The 17,979-nt window shown below is 45.8% G+C and overlaps 1 protein-coding gene across 1 annotated transcript in view; it reads right to left on the bottom strand.

The window, feature by feature from the left end:
- PTDSS2 (phosphatidylserine synthase 2) overlaps positions 1-17,979 on the bottom strand; it is a 1,400,831-nt gene that overhangs the window by 533,395 nt on the left and 849,457 nt on the right. Inside the window, exon 10 of the mRNA XM_044059082.1 lies at positions 16,100-16,218. Coding sequence (XP_043915017.1) covers positions 16,100-16,218 — 119 coding nt within the window. The remainder of the gene's footprint in view (positions 1-16,099; positions 16,219-17,979) is intronic.

The following is a 17,979-nucleotide window of genomic DNA, read 5'->3' as shown; positions in this document are numbered from 1 at the left end:
ATAATAGACTCTCCAGCCAATACAAGCATCCTCCAAAAGGGCCTCACAGAAACAGACAACTGGTGCCAGAGCCATGGCCTCAAGCTACATGCCAAAAAAGTGTATAGTCATCCCCTTTGGCAAAAACAAAGTGCCCACAAATTACCACATAGGTGGTAATCTATTAAGTACAGAAAAAGTAATTAGGGACTTGGGGACCCAAGTTGATAGCAATCTCTCATTTGACAACCACGTGGCCAAAGTGGTTAGAAAAACATTTTATATAGCCCACCTAATCATAAAGGGATTCACATCTAGATCAGGGGAGGTCATCGTGCCGCTTTACTCATCCCTCATCAGGCCCATAATTGAGTACAATGCCCCTTTTGGGATGTACCTTACCAGACACCTGCAGCAACTGGTAAGACCCCAAAAGTACCTCACCAAGAGGATCAAAGGGCTCAAACAGATGCCATATGCTGCCCGGTTAAAGAAACTCCAGCTCTACTAAGTGTCATACCGCCTGCTCAGAGGCGATCTGTGCCTGACGTATAAAGCAATGTCCAACCCGGAATTTATGGACATGCTGCACCTCAGAAAATCCAAATCCCATCGAGCTACGTGCTCAAGAGATTTGAAACTCAGCACTGAAATAAATAGGACATGCTGGAGGGGCAGATTCATAACCCAGAGGCTCCCTTCACTCTGGAATAAAATCCCAGTCCAGGTTAGGCAGAGTCCCTCATTGACTCTCTTCAAGAGGAATCTTGGATGAGTGGATGGGAGATCTTTTAGTTATGTACTTACCATAACTTTAGATGTTTGGGATCCATCTCGCCTACATTCTGTACTGATGGGCTCGGAGCCGATCCTCGGCTCCGACTCGGCACGCTATGCTATAGAGCGAAGCCTCTTATTGACTGAGCTATTCTCTATCCTAGGATGCACCACCGCTAATCCCCCAGATCTTGTTTGTCCGCATTCATGCACACACACATAACTGTTTATATAACATTGCCAGATGTTTCAAGATGAAACAATAGAATTCGGACCGTCCGATCTCTTCTGATCTCCAAGGCAGGGGGAAGGAGGGTGGGTATTAGGAATGTAGGCGAGATGGATCCCAAACATCTAAAGTTATGGTAAGTACATAACTAAAAGATGTTATGTGATCCTATCTCGCCTACATTCTGTACTGATGGGACAGCGTCCCTAGCACCTAATTCCTGGGTGGCTCACTGGAAAACACTCCTGAGCACTGTGGAACCAAATGAAGCTCGCCCCCGAGATGCCACATCCAATTTGTAGTGGGAAATGAAAGTGTGCGGGGAAGACCACGTAGCCGCAGCACAAATGTCACTAATGGCATGCTTAGAAGGGAATGCTATTGAAGTAGCCATAGCTCTTGTAGAGTGAGCTTTGATAGAGGTTGTAAGCTCTTTATTAGAAGAGGAATAAGCCTGACTAATACAGTCCCTGATCCATTTGACAATAGTGACCTCTGTGACGGCTTTGCCCAATTTATTATCCGAAAAGGACACAAACAATTGATCTGTTTTCCGTGTTTGTTGGGTCCTGTCTAAATAAAAACGCAATTGCCTATGAACATCCAATGTGTGGAAGATGTATTCCGCTTTGTTTGAGTACTTTGGAAAGAAAACTGGAAGTTCTAATGACTGTTGCAGGCAAAAACTGGAACAAACTTTAGGGATAAAAGATGGATCAGGCCTGAGGGATACTCTATCTTTGTGAAAAACCAGGTACGGTGGTTTTACAGATAGAGCTTGAAGCTCTGAAACTCTTCTGGCAGAAGTAATCGCGACCAGAAAGGCAGTTTTCCAAGAAAGAAATTTCAAATCACATGTTGCTGCCGGTTCGAAGGGGGAGGAGGTTAAGACACGTAACACCACATCGAGATCCCACGGAGGAGCAGGATGAGAAATCGGAGGTCGTAAAAGCACAGCACCTTTCATGAAGGTTTTATACAATCTGTTGCTCATTAAAGGTGGGTTTATAGATTCATGGAAATTGGAAATAGCTGCCAATTGGACCTTGATGGTAGAGACTGAAGAACCTTGATTGAATAGGGAAGTCAGAAATTTCAGGACTTCCGATACCGGAACAGTGATGGGATCCAGACCCCGGAGTTGAGCCCAAATAGCAAATCTCTTCCATTTGCTAGTATACAATTTCTTAGTGGCAGACATGTGGGCCGAGGATGAGATATGTATGACTTCCGGGTCTAAGGTATGATTCCTGACTATAGTCGGAAGAGGAGGAGCCAAGCTGTTAACTTCACAGTGTGAAGGGACTGATGGAGTTGTCCCGACTGATGAATTAATAGGTCTGGGATCTGATCCAGGAACCATGGACCGTCCCGTGCATATTTCCGAAGATAGGGGAACCATACCTGACGAGGCCAGTAAGAGGCAACTAAAATCATTTTGCTCCCCAAGTGAGACGCCTTTTGGATCACTCTGGGAAGGAGGGGAACTGGAGGGAAGGCGTATAGCAAGCCGGTGGGCCAAGGATGGGCTAATGCGTCCATAGGACTCTCCCCCGGAGCTGGAGTAAGAGAGAAGAACTTTCTGCACTTCGCGTTCAGTGGGGTTGCGAAAAGGTCGCAACAAGGAGTTCCCCATCTGCTGAAGATCTGAGTTGTCAATGCATCGTTCAGAGACCACTCGTGAGGAGAGAGGATAGTTCTGCATAGTTCTGCTTAGTCTGTCGGCTATCACGTTGGATTTGCCAGGGATATGAGTTTCTACCAGAAAACGTCTGGTCGCCACTGCCCATTCCCAAACTCTCATGGCCTCGCTGCAAAGAGGGTAGGATCTGGTCCCTCCCTGCTTGTTCAGATACCAGACTACTGACATGTTGTCGGAGTGAACGGCAATTACGCCCTGAGGGAGGTAATCGTGGAGGGCTTGTAGAGACAGAAACACCGCCCTCATTTCTAAAATGTTGATATGAAGGAGACTCTTCTGAATGCCATTTGCCTTGGACTGACCTGCCCAGGGAATGCCCCCCCACCCCATCTGAGAGGTGTCCGTTGTCAATGTGGCCATAGGAGGAGGTGGAACAAAGGGTCGTCCCTGATCCAGATTGGAAGGCACCAGCCACCAGCGAAGGTCCCATTTGCAGGTTTCCATGATCTGTATGAGGTGACTGAGAGGGAGATCCTGAAAGGACCACTGTGTCGAAAGGAGCCACTGGAGAATTCTCATATGCAATCTTGCTAAGGGGACTAGAAGAACAGTGGCCGACAGAGCCCAATAGCTGCAGGACCATCCTGGCTGGAGCCTTGGATCTGAGAAGCAAGGCTTGGACTTGAGCCTGTATAGTTTGTATCCTTTCTGTAGGAAGATAGACCCGCATTCGGTTTGAGTCTCTCTCTACTCCGATGAACCTTATGCGCTGAGATGGCAGCAACACAGACTTTGGCCAATTAAAGGTGATTCCAAGGGAAGTGCCTAGTGATATAGTGGCTTGTAGGTTCTGCAACAGTAGACGCCTGGAGGTGGCAGTTAGGAGCCAGTCGTCCAGATACGGAAACTCCTGGAATCCTAGACTCCTCAGGTGAGCAGTCACGACCGCCAAACATTTGGTGAACACCCTGGGGGCTGTGGTGAGACCAAAGGGCAGTGCACAGAACTGAAAATGACTGTCTCCCAGGCTGAAGCGCAAATGTCTCCTGGACGCCTGATCTACCAGGATGTGGTAATAGGCGTCCTTGAGATCTATGGAGCACATCCAAACACCTTTCTCCAGCAGTGGGAGAATGGATTGTAAGGTGACCATTCGGAACTTTAACTTTTTGACTGATCGATTTAGGATGCTGAGATCCAAAATGGGCCTCAAGTCCCCGGTCTTTTTTGGCACCAAAAAGAATCTTGAGTAAGTCCCTAATCCGATCTGATCTGCGGGGACCGGTTGGATGACTCCTTTTTGAAGCAGCTTTGAGACTTCTAAGGCTGCGATTTCCCGTTGACTGGGTGGCGGGTCCGGGATTTTCTTGGACGGCGGTGGGGAGTGTGAAAAGGGGATGGCGTAACCTCCGGCGATGATTCGAAGCACCCATCGGTCCTGAGATATAACTTCCCAGGCTTTTAGGTGCCTCGAAAAACGACCCCCGACTGGCTCCGGAGCTGCACAGTCGGGCAATCCTTCAGGGATTGTGGAAGGCTGAAGAGCCACGAAAGGACTCGCGGTCTCCAGTGTTGCGGGGGCCTCTGCCGCCTCTGGGACGGCGTCTTCCAGAAAAATTTCCCCCTCCTCTGCCTCTAGAAGGGGAATCGTCCTACTGCGAGGGATAAGACTTCTGGGATTTACGGAACCACATTTTCCCTCCTCTTTTAGCCTTGGGATAAGGCCGAAAGGGAATGGAAAATCGTGCCCCTACGGCAGTCAAAGTCTTACCTTCTTGCTCGCAGAGGGTCAATGTGTCCTTTACCTTGGGTCCAAACAAAGAGGACCCATCAAAGGGAGCGTCGGCAAAGGAAGACTTAAAGGCTTCCGCAAAATGACACAGGCGGAGCCAGGCTTGCCTCCGTAGAGCAACACCCATACCCGCCGCTCTACTCACCCCCTCGGCTGCATATGAAATGAGCCTCATGGACGAGTTTGATATCTATGACAGCATAGCCAACTGAGAGACAACCGTCTGGGCCAGCTGCTCAGGTAGGTTACCCAAGAGGGTATCTGAAAGCTCCTTGATCAGATCCCTCTGAAATTTAGTGAAGTGCGTTAAATAGTTCAGGGACCTTAAGGTAAAGGCCGCTGAACTGAGGGTGCGCTTCCCGTACCGATCCATGCTCCTAGACTCCTTATTAGGAGGATGGACGGACGTCGAAGCCTCTGCTACATCTTGTTGGGTAGCAGATGCCACCACCAAGGCATCTACAGACACACCTTTGGTCAAAAACTCCTTCTCTGGGGGTGCTGATAAGAACTTATTTGGGCGAGCAGGCACCGGTTCCACAGAGTCTGGATGTTCCCACGCCCTTCGACAGATCAAATCTAGGAGCTCGTCGAAGGGCGGAGACACCCAGGAGGCGGAAGGCTGAGCCCCGAAGGCCTTGAGGAACACCGACTCATCAGCGGAAGGGGGTTTGGAATGCCAGCCGCCTTGTTGTTTGAGGGCTTCCAAGATGTCTGCAAAGGAGACATCATCTGAGGACGACTTAGGGGACCCCTCCGCATCATCAAGATCGGTGTCCGACGTGAGAGACTCATCGGGGGAGTTGACGTGCTTCCTCTTGCACAGTCTTTTCCTTGGGGGTTCCTCTGAAGAAGCTTCAGAGGGACCTCCAGGAGGGGGGGAACCACCACTGGGGGTGACCTCAGGCCCCGGGGCTCCGCTGTCTAGGGACAGGGGGACTACCAAAGACCCAGTCTCCGTGTGTAAAGAAGGTGCTGGTGAGACCGTGGAGGTAGCCAAAGAAGATTTGGCCAAAGCACTCCTCATGGCCCTGAAGGCCGGACCGCCAGAGTCCTGGGAAGGTCCAACCCCCGTGGCGACAACAGTAGACGGTACCCCCGCAGCCAGCGCACCGAGAGGAAGGCTCGGAACCGAAAACATCGGTCCCGAAGCGTCCCCCCAAGGGCCGACGGAGGAGGTCCGTGTACCGAACTCCGACTCGAGAGCCGGGGTTGGAGTAAGGGTCAGGGCCGACCCGAAAACCTCCATCGGCTCCACCAGCACTGGCTCCAACGGTACCGAGGCTGTTGGAGGAGGAACCAGAACTACAGGGTGGGCCATCGGCTCTGAAGCCAAATGGGCTGGAGCCGAAACTAATTTCTGGAATACAGGAGACTGAAACAGTCTTAGGAGCACCCTGTCGATGTCCGAATCCGACATCTTGGAAGATCGGGAGGAGACCGACCGGGTCCGAACCGACTTCTCCATCGGCTCCGAAGGACTGGGGGACCGGCTCCGAATAGACTCGACCAGTATCGGTGCAGAGGGAGATTCCAAAACAATTTCCCTCAGTGCCGAGGTGGGCTTCGGCGCCGAAGGGGAAGAGTCTGAACCGGCAACCCTCATCGGCTCCAAAATCAGTGGAGCCAATGAAGGTGACCCGCCTCTCGAAGCCCCAGCCATCGGCTCCGAAACCAGAGGAGTCGAGACTGGAGGCATCGAGGCAGACCGTTCCGCCCTCGGCTCCGAAGTCCGTGGAGCCGATGGAGAAGCCTGCCTAGATTTCTTACTGGTCGGTTTCGACGGACTGGTTGGAGCCGTCGATTTCTTTTTCTTGGCTGGAGAGGAAGAGGAAGATAAGGCCTCCTCGAAGGAGGGTTTAATCAGCCCTTTCAAGATCAATTTATTCTTCCTCTCTTGGAGGACCCTAGAGGAAAAAGCGTGACACACGCTGCAAGACTCCTGTAGGTGTTTGGCGCCTAAACAGTACACGCATAAGGAGTGATCATCAGTGATGGACATTTTATAGTTGCATCTCGTGCACTTTTTAAATCCTGAGGGTCTATGCTCTTTGGACATAATGCCCACTGATACACAATAGCTGTTAAAACAGCTTTTGGGTAAAGAATAAAGAATTTCCTGACAGAAAAACTTTAAGAAAAACAGCACTTAGCTCAGCCAAGTTCGAGACCACGTCCTAGCTTGTAAGCGGCAAACGAGATCTGGGGGATTAGCGGTGGTGCATCCTGGGATAGAGAATAGCTCAGCCAATAAGAGGCTTCGCTCTATAGCATAGCGTGCCGAGTCAGAGCCGAGGATCAGCTCCGAGCCCATCAGTACAGAATGTAGGCGAGATAGGATCACATAACATCATAGGTTTACCCCGGGTATCACTTCTGTGTCATTGTTAGACAGAGGCACAGTATACTAACCTCGAAAAAGGGCATAGCAAAATTAATTTAAAATGGGTGGTGAAAGCCAAACACACTCTGGCTAGGCTTATAAATGCCCTAGGGCAGATAGCCTAGTATGAACCTATGAACCAGGGGTTGGTTTAAGTACCTGTTTACACAGAAAGGATACATGAAGGAACCACTACCTGCATCGTCAAAAGTATGCATCCTAGTCATATTTTTAATAACATCATGGAAAATCAAAAGGTGAGACTTTCTAAACTTTGCACCAATGATGATGATTTTTATACAGAATATGAAAGGCTACATCTTAATCTGAAAGAAAGAGGCTACAAAGACTCAGATCTCAAAGTGGGAACTAATTTTTGTGATATGAGAAGGCAAAGAGGACGTCCCTATTTTAGTGAACAAGGAGTTGCGCAATACTCCAGGAATGAAGTCGACAAGATAGAAAGGAAGCAAATTGTCATCTAACGTATAGTACAGACAGTAAACAAGTTCTTAATACTATTAAAATTTTTTGGCCCATTCTGACAGCAGATAAGAAGATCAAAAGCATTGTAGGAGCAACCCCCTAGATTCTCTTTTAAAAACAAAAAGGACATCAAAATACTATTATGCAATAAATATGGTTTTGATCACCAGTTTTTCTCAGATAGGAAAGGTACCTTTAGATGTAATAGCTGCAAAGTCTGTGCCTTCATTGACAGTAGCAATATGTTCATCCACCCCATTACCAATAGGAAATATATTTTTTATGTTTTTGCCACCTGCCACAGCAAACATCTGGTCTATTTAGCGTTTTGCTGCCTATGCAAAGCTTTTGACATAGGTAAAACTGATAAACAGTTTAAAGACTGGATTTTATGCCATATAAGAGATATCAGAAACACTGATATGAATAGTGCTCTTGCCATGCACATTAATTGTAACCCTACACACAGTTTCAAGTTTAAAGCTATTGAATGCGTTCAACAATCTTTAAGAGAAGGGGATGTGAAGAACAGAACGGAGATCCGTGACATAAACTGGATAGTTAACGTGAAAGCACACTGCTCTCCAGGACTGAATAATGTGTTTCCACTGAAACCTATACTTAAAGCCAGAATGCTGACGATTTATTCTAACAAAGAGGCTTGACATCTAAAATGACTGTGATTGGATATCATCGCATTGGTTAAAACAAGGGATGTGGCCTTCTTATGAGACTATGATTGGTTACTCGGAGTTTTAATTAAGACTGGAAGCAGGAAATGCAACATGATCTGATAAAGGCCAACACAGCCGAAAGCAATTATTAGACCTGAATACTGTTGTTCCTGCTGGCTTTTACCCTTTTAAGGTGTTTTATATATTGATTAAAGTTTTTGCTTTTAATAATTGAACCGTGGTGGTTTACTGAAGGATTTACTTGCATCTAATATGCAACTTGGTCTCTTGGGGTGTCCTCATACCTTGGACTGTCTGACCCAGACAATGACCCTTCCCCCCGAAAAGCTGGGAGGCATCCGTGGTCAATGTGCTGTTTGGGGAATGAAGAAGGAAAAGGCATCCTTGAGTAACTTCTGCGTACTGAAGCCACCAAAGGAGAGACTCTATGCATACACAAGACAGACTGATGGGAAAACTCAAAGGGTTTCTGAGAAGTGACAACTGGACTGGACTGCTAAGATCCATTGTAATATTCGCATGTGGGCAGAAAGTTATAGTGGCTGCTATTGAGCTTAATGCTCTGAGAACTAGCCTGGCTGGATTTTGGAATGGTCAAACTCTGGCTAATATGAAATCTCAAGTTTGATACCCTGTCGGTCATGAGGTAAGTATAAGATGTGCCAGTGTCTAGGCAGGCCATGATGAAGTCTATGGCTTGTACAGAGTCCAATTGAGATTTCTGTATGTTGATGGTTATCCCCACAGGATTGGGGCCAACTTGAGAAAATAATCCCTGGCCGAAAGTAGTAGATGCCTGGTTGAAGAGGTCATAATCCGGTCGTCCAGATATGGAAATATCCGAGAACCTTGCAGTCAGAGATGAGCTGCAACCACTGCTAGATACTTGGTGAACATCCTGGGGGCTGTGGTGAGACCAAATGGTAACACCCTGAACTGGTATTGACCGACTCCTAGCCTGAAACACAGAAAACTCATGGAATGCCTGGTCTATTTTTATATGGTGGTACACGTCCTTTAGTTCTACAGTGCAAGTCCAATTGCCAATCTCCTGGAGAGATAAGATGGACTGAATCATGACCATTCTGAACTTTGTGTATTTCACTGACTTGCTCAGAGAGGTGATATCCAGGATAGGTTGCAAATCCCCTTTCTTGGGTACTAAAAAGAATATGAAGTAAATGACCAATCCGCTTGAAGGGGGGGGGGTCCTATTTGATGAGTCTTTTTTGCAAAAATGTTTTTTTATTTCCTGGGCCGCATCCTTCCTCTAACTATGTGGAACACTGGGGAGGTGATATTTTTGTTTGGGAGTTTTGGAAAACGGAATTAAGTATCCCCTGGATCTGATCCTTAGCACCAATTTTTCATCTGTGATGGCCTTCCAGACTTCTGGGTGCAAGAAGAAACGTCCCTGACTGCCTCCAGAGGACAGCTGTCAGGCAATTGTTCAGGATCACTGGAAGGGCTCATCTTGGAAAGTTTCCATTGACCCCTGATTTTGCAGATCCCCTGTGGCCATGGGGACGGCATCTCCCATTTTGACTATATCCCCCCTCTCATCATCATCATCCCCTTTTTCTCATTTATATCCCCCCTCTGCCCCAGGGAAAAGTCTCCTTGAGTGTCCTGGAAAGGGACCCTGCAACTTCCGAAACCACATCCTCTTAATCCCACACTGGTTCCTGGAAAAGTTCCATTGTGGTGCAGAAAAATGGATTCCAGTGGCAGACAGGGTCTTACCATCCTTCTCACGCTGGGATAAAGTGTCACGGATTGTGGGCCCAAAGAAGGTAAAGCCATCAAAAGGGGCATTATTAAAGGACTATTTTGAAAGGTTCAGCAAAATCGCACAGCCTCATCCAGGCATGGCACAGTATGACAATGCCACAACTAGCCATCCTTGAGGTGCCCTCTGTAGCGTGTGAGATTAGCCTCATGGATGCACTGGCTAAAGAATGTACGGTAGTTAGCCTGGAGGAAAAGGGCTCCTGTTCCTTGGCAGACATGGACCCTGGGATCAAGCTATAAAGTTCCTTGACTAAGCCCCTTTGCAGCCTGGTAAAGTGCGACAACAGTTCAATGCCCTAAGTGCATAAGTAGAGGAGGAGTAGACTCTTGCCAAACCTGTCCAATGCCTGGTATTCTCTATTTGGAGGGTGGGCAGAGGAGGTTTTCTAGGCCAGCTCCTTCTTGGTGGCTGTCATAACAACCATGGCATTTACGTGGATACTCTTGGTCCAGAATGATTTGTCGACAGAGGGCACTTAAAATCTTGTTTGTGTATTTGGGGATACTTTTCACTGAATCTGGTTCCTTCCAAGCCCTCAACGACACCAGCTGTACAAGTCAGCTAGGGGGGGTACACCCAGGAAGTAGATTGGCCGGACCATTTTAGGCAGATCAACCACCCCTATGGTGAAGAATTTCAAGAATGTCTCCAATGGAGACTTCATCAGGTGGTGATTTTGGAGACCCTTCTCCTTCCTCAAGATCAGTATCCATAGTGAGTGATTCCATAGGAGAATCAATGTGCCCCCTTATACAACGTCTTCTGAGGTACCTCCTCGGGGGAGAGGCCTGGCGATCCACCGCGGAAAAGGTGTGGAGGCTTTCCAGGGCCAGTTGTCAATGCAGAGGCTCAGAGACCTCGGACGCAAGTCCAGTATGAGGAAGGGAAGGTTCCATAGTGGGTAATTGCAAAGGGCCTCCTAGAAATGGAGAGAAACCGCTCTGTTACCTTGAAAGCAGAAGGGCTCAAAACCACCTGGAGCTGTCCCAACACAGCTGAAACAGCTGAAACCAACCACAGCAGACTCCTCCCAGAAAGTCTGAGCCTCCCACTCTGAGGGAGGAGTCAGAGCAGAGATGTTGAAGGCCGAGGCCCCGAGGGGAAGAGACGGCTCCTACAGCTGACCCAGGCACCAAAACCATAGGAGCCAATGCCATGGAACCACCATTTGGCCTGGAACAACAGAAGATGATGAGGGCAGAAGAGAAGCAGTGGCAACAGAGCTGACCAAGCCAGTTTTGAAGATTTTGCCTTGCTTCTTAGCAACTCAGAAGAGGATCGCATGGAAGAAGGTCTCCTAGTCTCCTAGGACTCTCTGGGCTTTTTATAAGTGGGCTGAGCCCCTGAAGTAGGAGGCATCCCTGAGGTGGAGGAAGAAGGGAGCAAACCTTTAACACCAGCAGTTTGCTCCTCCTATCCACCACAGCCTAAGGATGGAAAGCCCTGCAGATTTCGCAAGGGGCTTCCAAATGGTTAGGTTCAGATGGAGGAATCCTCCATACACAGGAAGTGTACTCTTTAAACCTTAAAGGTTTTTGTTCATAGTGATTGAATAGAAAGAAAAAAGAGAAGGAGTTTTTTTTTTTCAATAAATAGAGGAAACACTAACTGAGAGAAATGTGAAAACTAGACAGAAAGGACACAGGAAGCGACACAGGAAGCGATCAGTAAAGAAATGAAGGATTAAAGAGTTGGAGAATACTAGATAGGAAAAACAAAAAAAGACTTACAGCCACTTACCTAGGAGAAGCTCAAAACCAAAAGGAACTCTATGGCAACTTGAAGCGCAGCAACGAGATCTGAGGTATTTGGGGGAGAACAGCATTATGGGTAGGGAGGATGAGCTCAAGTCAGGAAGCTCAAGCTGGAAAAAAGTGACTGTTCAGTTCTGAGGATCGGAACTGATATCCCCAGGTTAAAGAAATGAAGTGGACAACATCAGATATTTTACTTATATCTATTTATGCCCAATGGACACACACAGTATGCATTTTAAAAAAGGTAAAATGGCTGTCTACCACAAAAGAAAGGGAAAACCTTCTGCTTCTGAAAAAGGATGTGTAACACAAATGTGTATCTAAATATCTGGTGCCTTTTGCCTTACTCAGAACTCAGTATTCCTATCTGTTCCAGATCTTCATCAGATTGCCTTCTGCTTTCCTGCACAAGTGTTTGAACCACTATAATTTGTTCTGATTGACCTTCTCTGCAACTGAAAATACTACGGCTTCTACTCTGATGTAATCATTTGCTCCACAGTGTGCATCATACAACCTCTCTCTCTCACACTTCAGCTCCATCATCTCTAGCTTTCTCAACTGCTTTGCCTTACTGTCCAGGTTTCTGTACCATGCAGTAGTACTGGTTGCACCATTGTTTTGTACACCGTACATTTCAGCTTCTTTGGCATTCTTCTGTAATGCATTACCCTTGACACTCGGTGCCAGTTGGCTGCAGCCCCTATGACTCTAGATTTTACCTTCTCATTATGACTTCCCTTCTCCTCAATCACCCCTCCCAGATACTTGAAGTTGTTAACCTATTCTGCTATCTTCCCTTCTATCTCAGTTCCCAGTTTCTTCTGTTTTCCCCCATTTGTTGCCATTACAACCATCATATCTGTACTCTGCTTCATCACATGTGCCTTCACTTTTGCATTCAACTACCCTATCCCTTGCGGAAGTTCCTGCCCACAGTCTGCTTGTAATGCCATATCATCTAGATATAGCAATTTTGTTGAGCTGCCCCTTCCGACTTGTTTGCTAATGTAGTTCACACCAGTATGAACAGCACTGAGCTCAGATCTGAACCCTGATGCATGCCTACTCCCACAGAAAAAACACAAAACCCCCTCCGAGACTTAACAGTGTTCATACTTGACTCACCGGGTCCTTGTACATAGCCTGCACTAATTCTACCAATGTTTCTGGGGCTTAGAACCACCACAGGACTGCCCAAATCAGCTTTCTTGGGACCTTGTCATATGCATTCTCCAAGTCTAGGGATGCCCAGATGGACTCTTTCCTTATTTCTAGTTTCTTCTCAACTGTCTGTCCCACTGCAAATATCAGGTCAGTTGTGCTGCATCCTGATCTAATTCAAATCGCTCATCTTTCATACTACTCTGCATATTCATTTATCAATCACCCTCTTCGGTACTTTCAGATGATGCCAAAGGTTTGTTAACCCCGGCGAAAGCGCTTAGTTGTTCGGTGCAACAGTGATTGTTTGTGTACCTTGGAGCATTAAACTGTTATCGGCTATACAGTGTCGGTGGATTTATTTTTTATTTTTTCAAAAACTCTTCAGTACTTTCATGCAGTAAAACAGGAGTCAAATGCCTGTACTTCCCACAGCTGTGGATGGATGTCCCCTATGTTCTTGTATAGCGGTACTGGTATACTTATTCTCCGGTCATCTAGAACATACCTTTATCTCTGTACTGCTGAGTACCCAAAGGAGTCATTTCTCTCTTAACCTCACCGAACATCCTGATCATACCCTGCTGTGATCTCTTGAGCCTGATGCTTTCCCTGACTGCATTTTCCTTAGTGCCTGTTTTACTTCTAGGATGAGCTCCTCCTCTTCTTTCATCATAAGCAGTGTCTGGGCCAGTACAATCTTTGTGGGGTTTTCTTGATTCAGAAGCTTCTGGAAAACTCCATCCATCTGTCTTTGATGTCCTGTTGAATGGTGAGTAGATTGTTGCTGGCATCCCTTATGAAGGTTATCTTCGTTATCTTTCCATCTTTATCTTGCAACTTGACGAGTTTCTTTGTGCCATCTACCAAAACACTTTAAAGAAGCTGACAGAATGCCTCTGATGCCATGTTCTTTGCTACTGAAACTGCTCTCTTAAACAACCAGTCTTCCTTCTTAGCCTGGTACATCTTTTCTAGCTCCCCCTTTTTCCTGCACTTCTTTCTTTTGGTGATTTCCTGGACTTCTGAATTTGACCACCAGCTTTTCTTATGGACCTTGGCTTAGCCACATATCTATTCCAGTTCTCACACATGCTAGTTTTGAAGTACTGCCATTCTTCAACTTCACCTACTCTCTATGCTTCCTGAGGTGCTAGAACCCTTAGTAATTCCTTTAACCCCTGTGCTCTCCCTCCAGTCAACTTCCAGGTCTTAAGCCTAGTCTCTGACTCTAGAGCCTTCTCTGACTACTGCTTGTAGCCGACTGTGGTAACCAAAGATTTATGACTGTTTCATTGTGGATGACTTTGCAATTTTTGATTCTACTCCAGTGCCCTTCCTTACTACGAGAAAGTCTACCAGACTTGCATGTTGTACACTCTTGTATGTGATCTTGTGACAGCTCCTTTTGCTGCACCATGTGTTGGCCATTATATGGTGATTTGCCAAACGGAAGTCTAGAAATGCCTCTCCTTTATTCCTGTTGTCCATCCCTGTGGACCCTGGCAGACCTCATAGCTTGCTCTGTCTATCCCGATGTGTGCATTCAGGTCATCCATTATAAACACCAGATCCTGTTGTCCTGCTTTATCTAGAAGGTCCTGTAACTACTGTCTGAATGCACTGTTTTCCTCACTATCACAATCATGCTGTGGAGCACAGGGTGAAATTATGAACAGTGCCTTATCCTTCCAATGCTGTCTATTTTCCAGGAGTCTGTTAGTAATTCTGATAACATCCCTCACTGTCATCTGAAGCCTCTCCCTCACCACAATTCCCATACCATTCTAGTTTGATCCCTCCTGAGCAGTAAACTCTGGATCCCAAGACAAGTGGCTTTGTTGGACTGCCCTTCCATCTTTTCTCCTGGATACATCAGATGTCAAGTCCCCTCCTTACCAATATGTCATCCACTTCCAGGCTGCGTTCTGTCAGAGAACCTAAACAGAGTGGAAACCAGAAGTCTACTTTTAACAATGGAATTTCCACTAGGAGGATCAAACTGGGGCCCAATCTCCATATTTCAATCATGGGGTCTGCATGTGTGACCTTTCTGTGATCTTATAAGGGACTTTCAACCACTGTCATCCTGCTGGTATTGAGTTAATTCAGGAAGTTTCTCTCTAGAATCTGTAGGTGGACTGGCTGAACCTCTACCACTTACGGCTATGCTGTATGTCACGCTCATCTCTGAAGAAATAAATTGCAATGCAGGTGGTAAGCTTTCACTAAGAGTCTGATGCCTCCAAGGACACCTAACACATTTGCTTCTAGTAAATTAATGAGTGTCTTTTTCACAGGATGGGTGGAGCAGTGGTGCAACAAACTGCATTCTCACCTCACAGCAAAAGGTTCCCCAGTTCGACTCTCAGCTGGGGGGCCTTCTGTGAAGAGTCTGCATACCCTCCCTGTGTTCATGTGGGTTTTCTCTGGCTGTGCCAGTTTCCTCCCACTGTCCAAAGACATGCAGCAGGTAGGTTAGACACTCTACATTGACCATAGGTTTGAGTGTGTGGTGTGGATGACTTACAGTAGCTGGGGTAGCCACCCAATGATGTAAACCTTGGTTCTACATGATTGTCACTGTTGAAGTGACACCCCGACCCTAACTGCAAAAATGGAAAAAAGGGGATGTGAATGGATGGATGGATGGATGAGGATGACAATGTAAACTATGCCAGCAGCATAAAAGTCCTATCAGGTTCAAGGGTTATGTGAGCTTATGTTATAAGCAAGTGATATCACAATGTGTGCTGGAACAAGGCATGCATGTCCTCTTCAAGAAGCTTGAGAGAAACATGCTAAACCATGTCAATTAAGGAGAATGAACCTAAATGTTGACCAATCAAAAGATTCTCAGTGATGTGTTTTAGGGTTTTTAGGAACAGCAGCTTGTGTAAGAGTTTAACAATATTTCAAACACTGTCAAAGCAGCCCTATCAAAAACTTGCTCCCAAGCCATATTTTGGCTGCCAATTTCATTCTCATTTAAGCTAAGTTAACGATGAGCATGGTAAAGACTAAGGTTATAAAAGAGTACTGTGTGGAGTTTCAACTCAGTGAACAACGTAAGATAAATATTCTGTCTTATCAACGGTTAATATATTTTTACAAATTTTTATAGCAAAAGGGCACCCAAATATGAACATCTATGAATCTATTTCAAAAGCGAGAACTAAAACGGTGGCTGTGATTACCAATTCATAAAACCACTGAAGAAATCAAGCAAGCAAATGTAACCAAATTTGCACGTACGTGCCACTACAAAGAAGCTAACAATGGCCTGCTATCAATGAATGGCAGATTTGTCAATAAACAAGTCAATCATATTTTCCAGTCATTATATACACATAACAGTCTACTGGCTTTTTGAAATACCAGTAATGTACATAAAACAGCATACTTGTACGTAGGGATATTCCAGAGCCCCTGCCAATGATACGGTTTTATGGAAAGCCACTCCAGAGTCTTCATGCCACAATAGATACCCAGTCCATTGCACAGTACTACATCCATTATCCACTAGATAGAATGGAAGAAAAATCAAAAGTTAAAACATACAGAAATCTGATGCATTTCCTACTATTTAATAAACAACTAGATTCATCTAGTTATCGGTTCTCATATTCATCATTCCTCCCCACTTCCTTCATTCATCCCTTCAGTCAGGTTCAAACTAACTGGTGCACAGGTGGCAGAAAACATGACAGCTCTACAAGTACTACAAGAACCTCTCTGCCCAATAACAAAAAAATTGCTATAAGTACAATGTATACCTTTTAAGTCATCAGGCTGCACAAATGGGTTACCACTGATCAACCATAATCAGTCAAGACAAAAGAAAAGTAGATAATCAAAGGTCACCCAAGGATGGGGACTCCAATATCTCTGATCCAACTTGGCCTCGTACAAGGAGTATTTATCAGGACAAACTTAAATTCCAACACAGGATTGTCAAGAGTTGTAGTATTTAGAGCAATCCCACCAACTAAATTTTATTCCTAACAAACAAAAATTCAGTTCCAAAGCATTCTCCTTCAAAAGATAGACTGGCTACAGATATCCCAATAAAACCTATAAAAGTAATTAAGTGCTTTCATCCTTTTAGGACTTCCTCAGATCCAGTTATTAAAAAAGTTTCTATGACTACCTTGCTACTACAAATACTATTAAGACAGGGGACATAGCTCACTGTGGGACAACCCAGTTTTCCCCGACTGACCTTGGCTCTGCTCAGAATGAAGACATCTGAAAAGATGTTCAACCCATCCTCATTTGTTACTCTGCATCAGTAGTTATAGAAGCAACATAATCACAGAAAGTTTAATAAGAACTGGAGCTTAAATATACAAGGACAAGGAAAAAAGAGCTTATCTCAGTAAAACCTAAACAGGAATTAATCTGTAGTCCGTCCCTCTTTTGAAGGAGAATGATTTGCAACTGGACTCAACAATCCTGTGTTGGAATTTCAAGACAGAAAAATAACACAGAAGGTCTTTGGCTAACGAAGTTTGCAGATGACTGCAAACTAGGAGCCATAATCGAAACTCCCAACGATGTGGACATCCTACAAAAGGGCCTGAGACAGATGCCTGGTGTCAAAGCTATGGCCTGAAGCTCAATGCTAAAAAGTGCATTGTCATCCCCTTTGGTAAAAACTTTGTACCCATGAACTACCACATAGGTGGTAGTCTACTTAACACCGAAAGTGTGATAAGAGACCTTGGGACACAGGTGGACAGTAGTCTCTTCTTTGATAATCACATTGCAACAGTTGTCAGGAAATCCTTCTACATGGAACACCTCATCACAAAAGGTTTCTCATCCAGAAAAAAAGAGGTCATTGTTCCCCTCTACTCATCACTCATTAGACCCATTATAGAGTACAATGCCCCTTTTGGTATGTACCTCACAAGACATCTACAACAACTGGAAAGGCCACAGAAATACCTCACAAAGAGGATTACTGGCCTCAAACAGATGCCCTACGCAGACTGTCAAACTCCAGCTTTACTCCGTCGCATATCGCCTACTCAGAGGCAATCTCTGCCTAACATACAAAGCTATGTCAAACCCAAAGCTGTTGGACATGCTCAACTTAAAGAAATCCCAATCCCACCAAGCTACACGCTGTAGGGACCTAAACCTTGTCACCACAATAAACAGAACATGCTGGGGGGATAGATTCCTGCCCCAGAGACTTCCCATACTCAGGAACAGACTACCTATCTATGTCAAACAGAGCTCCTCAATAGCACTCTTCAAGAAAAATCTTGATGATTG

Source organism: Protopterus annectens, chromosome 17.part0 (assembly GCF_019279795.1).
Source record: "Protopterus annectens isolate FY-2018-M chromosome 17.part0, PAN1.0, whole genome shotgun sequence".
In the NCBI taxonomy this organism is placed as follows: Eukaryota; Metazoa; Chordata; order Ceratodontiformes; family Protopteridae; genus Protopterus; species Protopterus annectens.
Note: the sequence above shows the minus strand (reverse complement) of the source record. Positions and strands in the feature narration are given on the sequence as shown.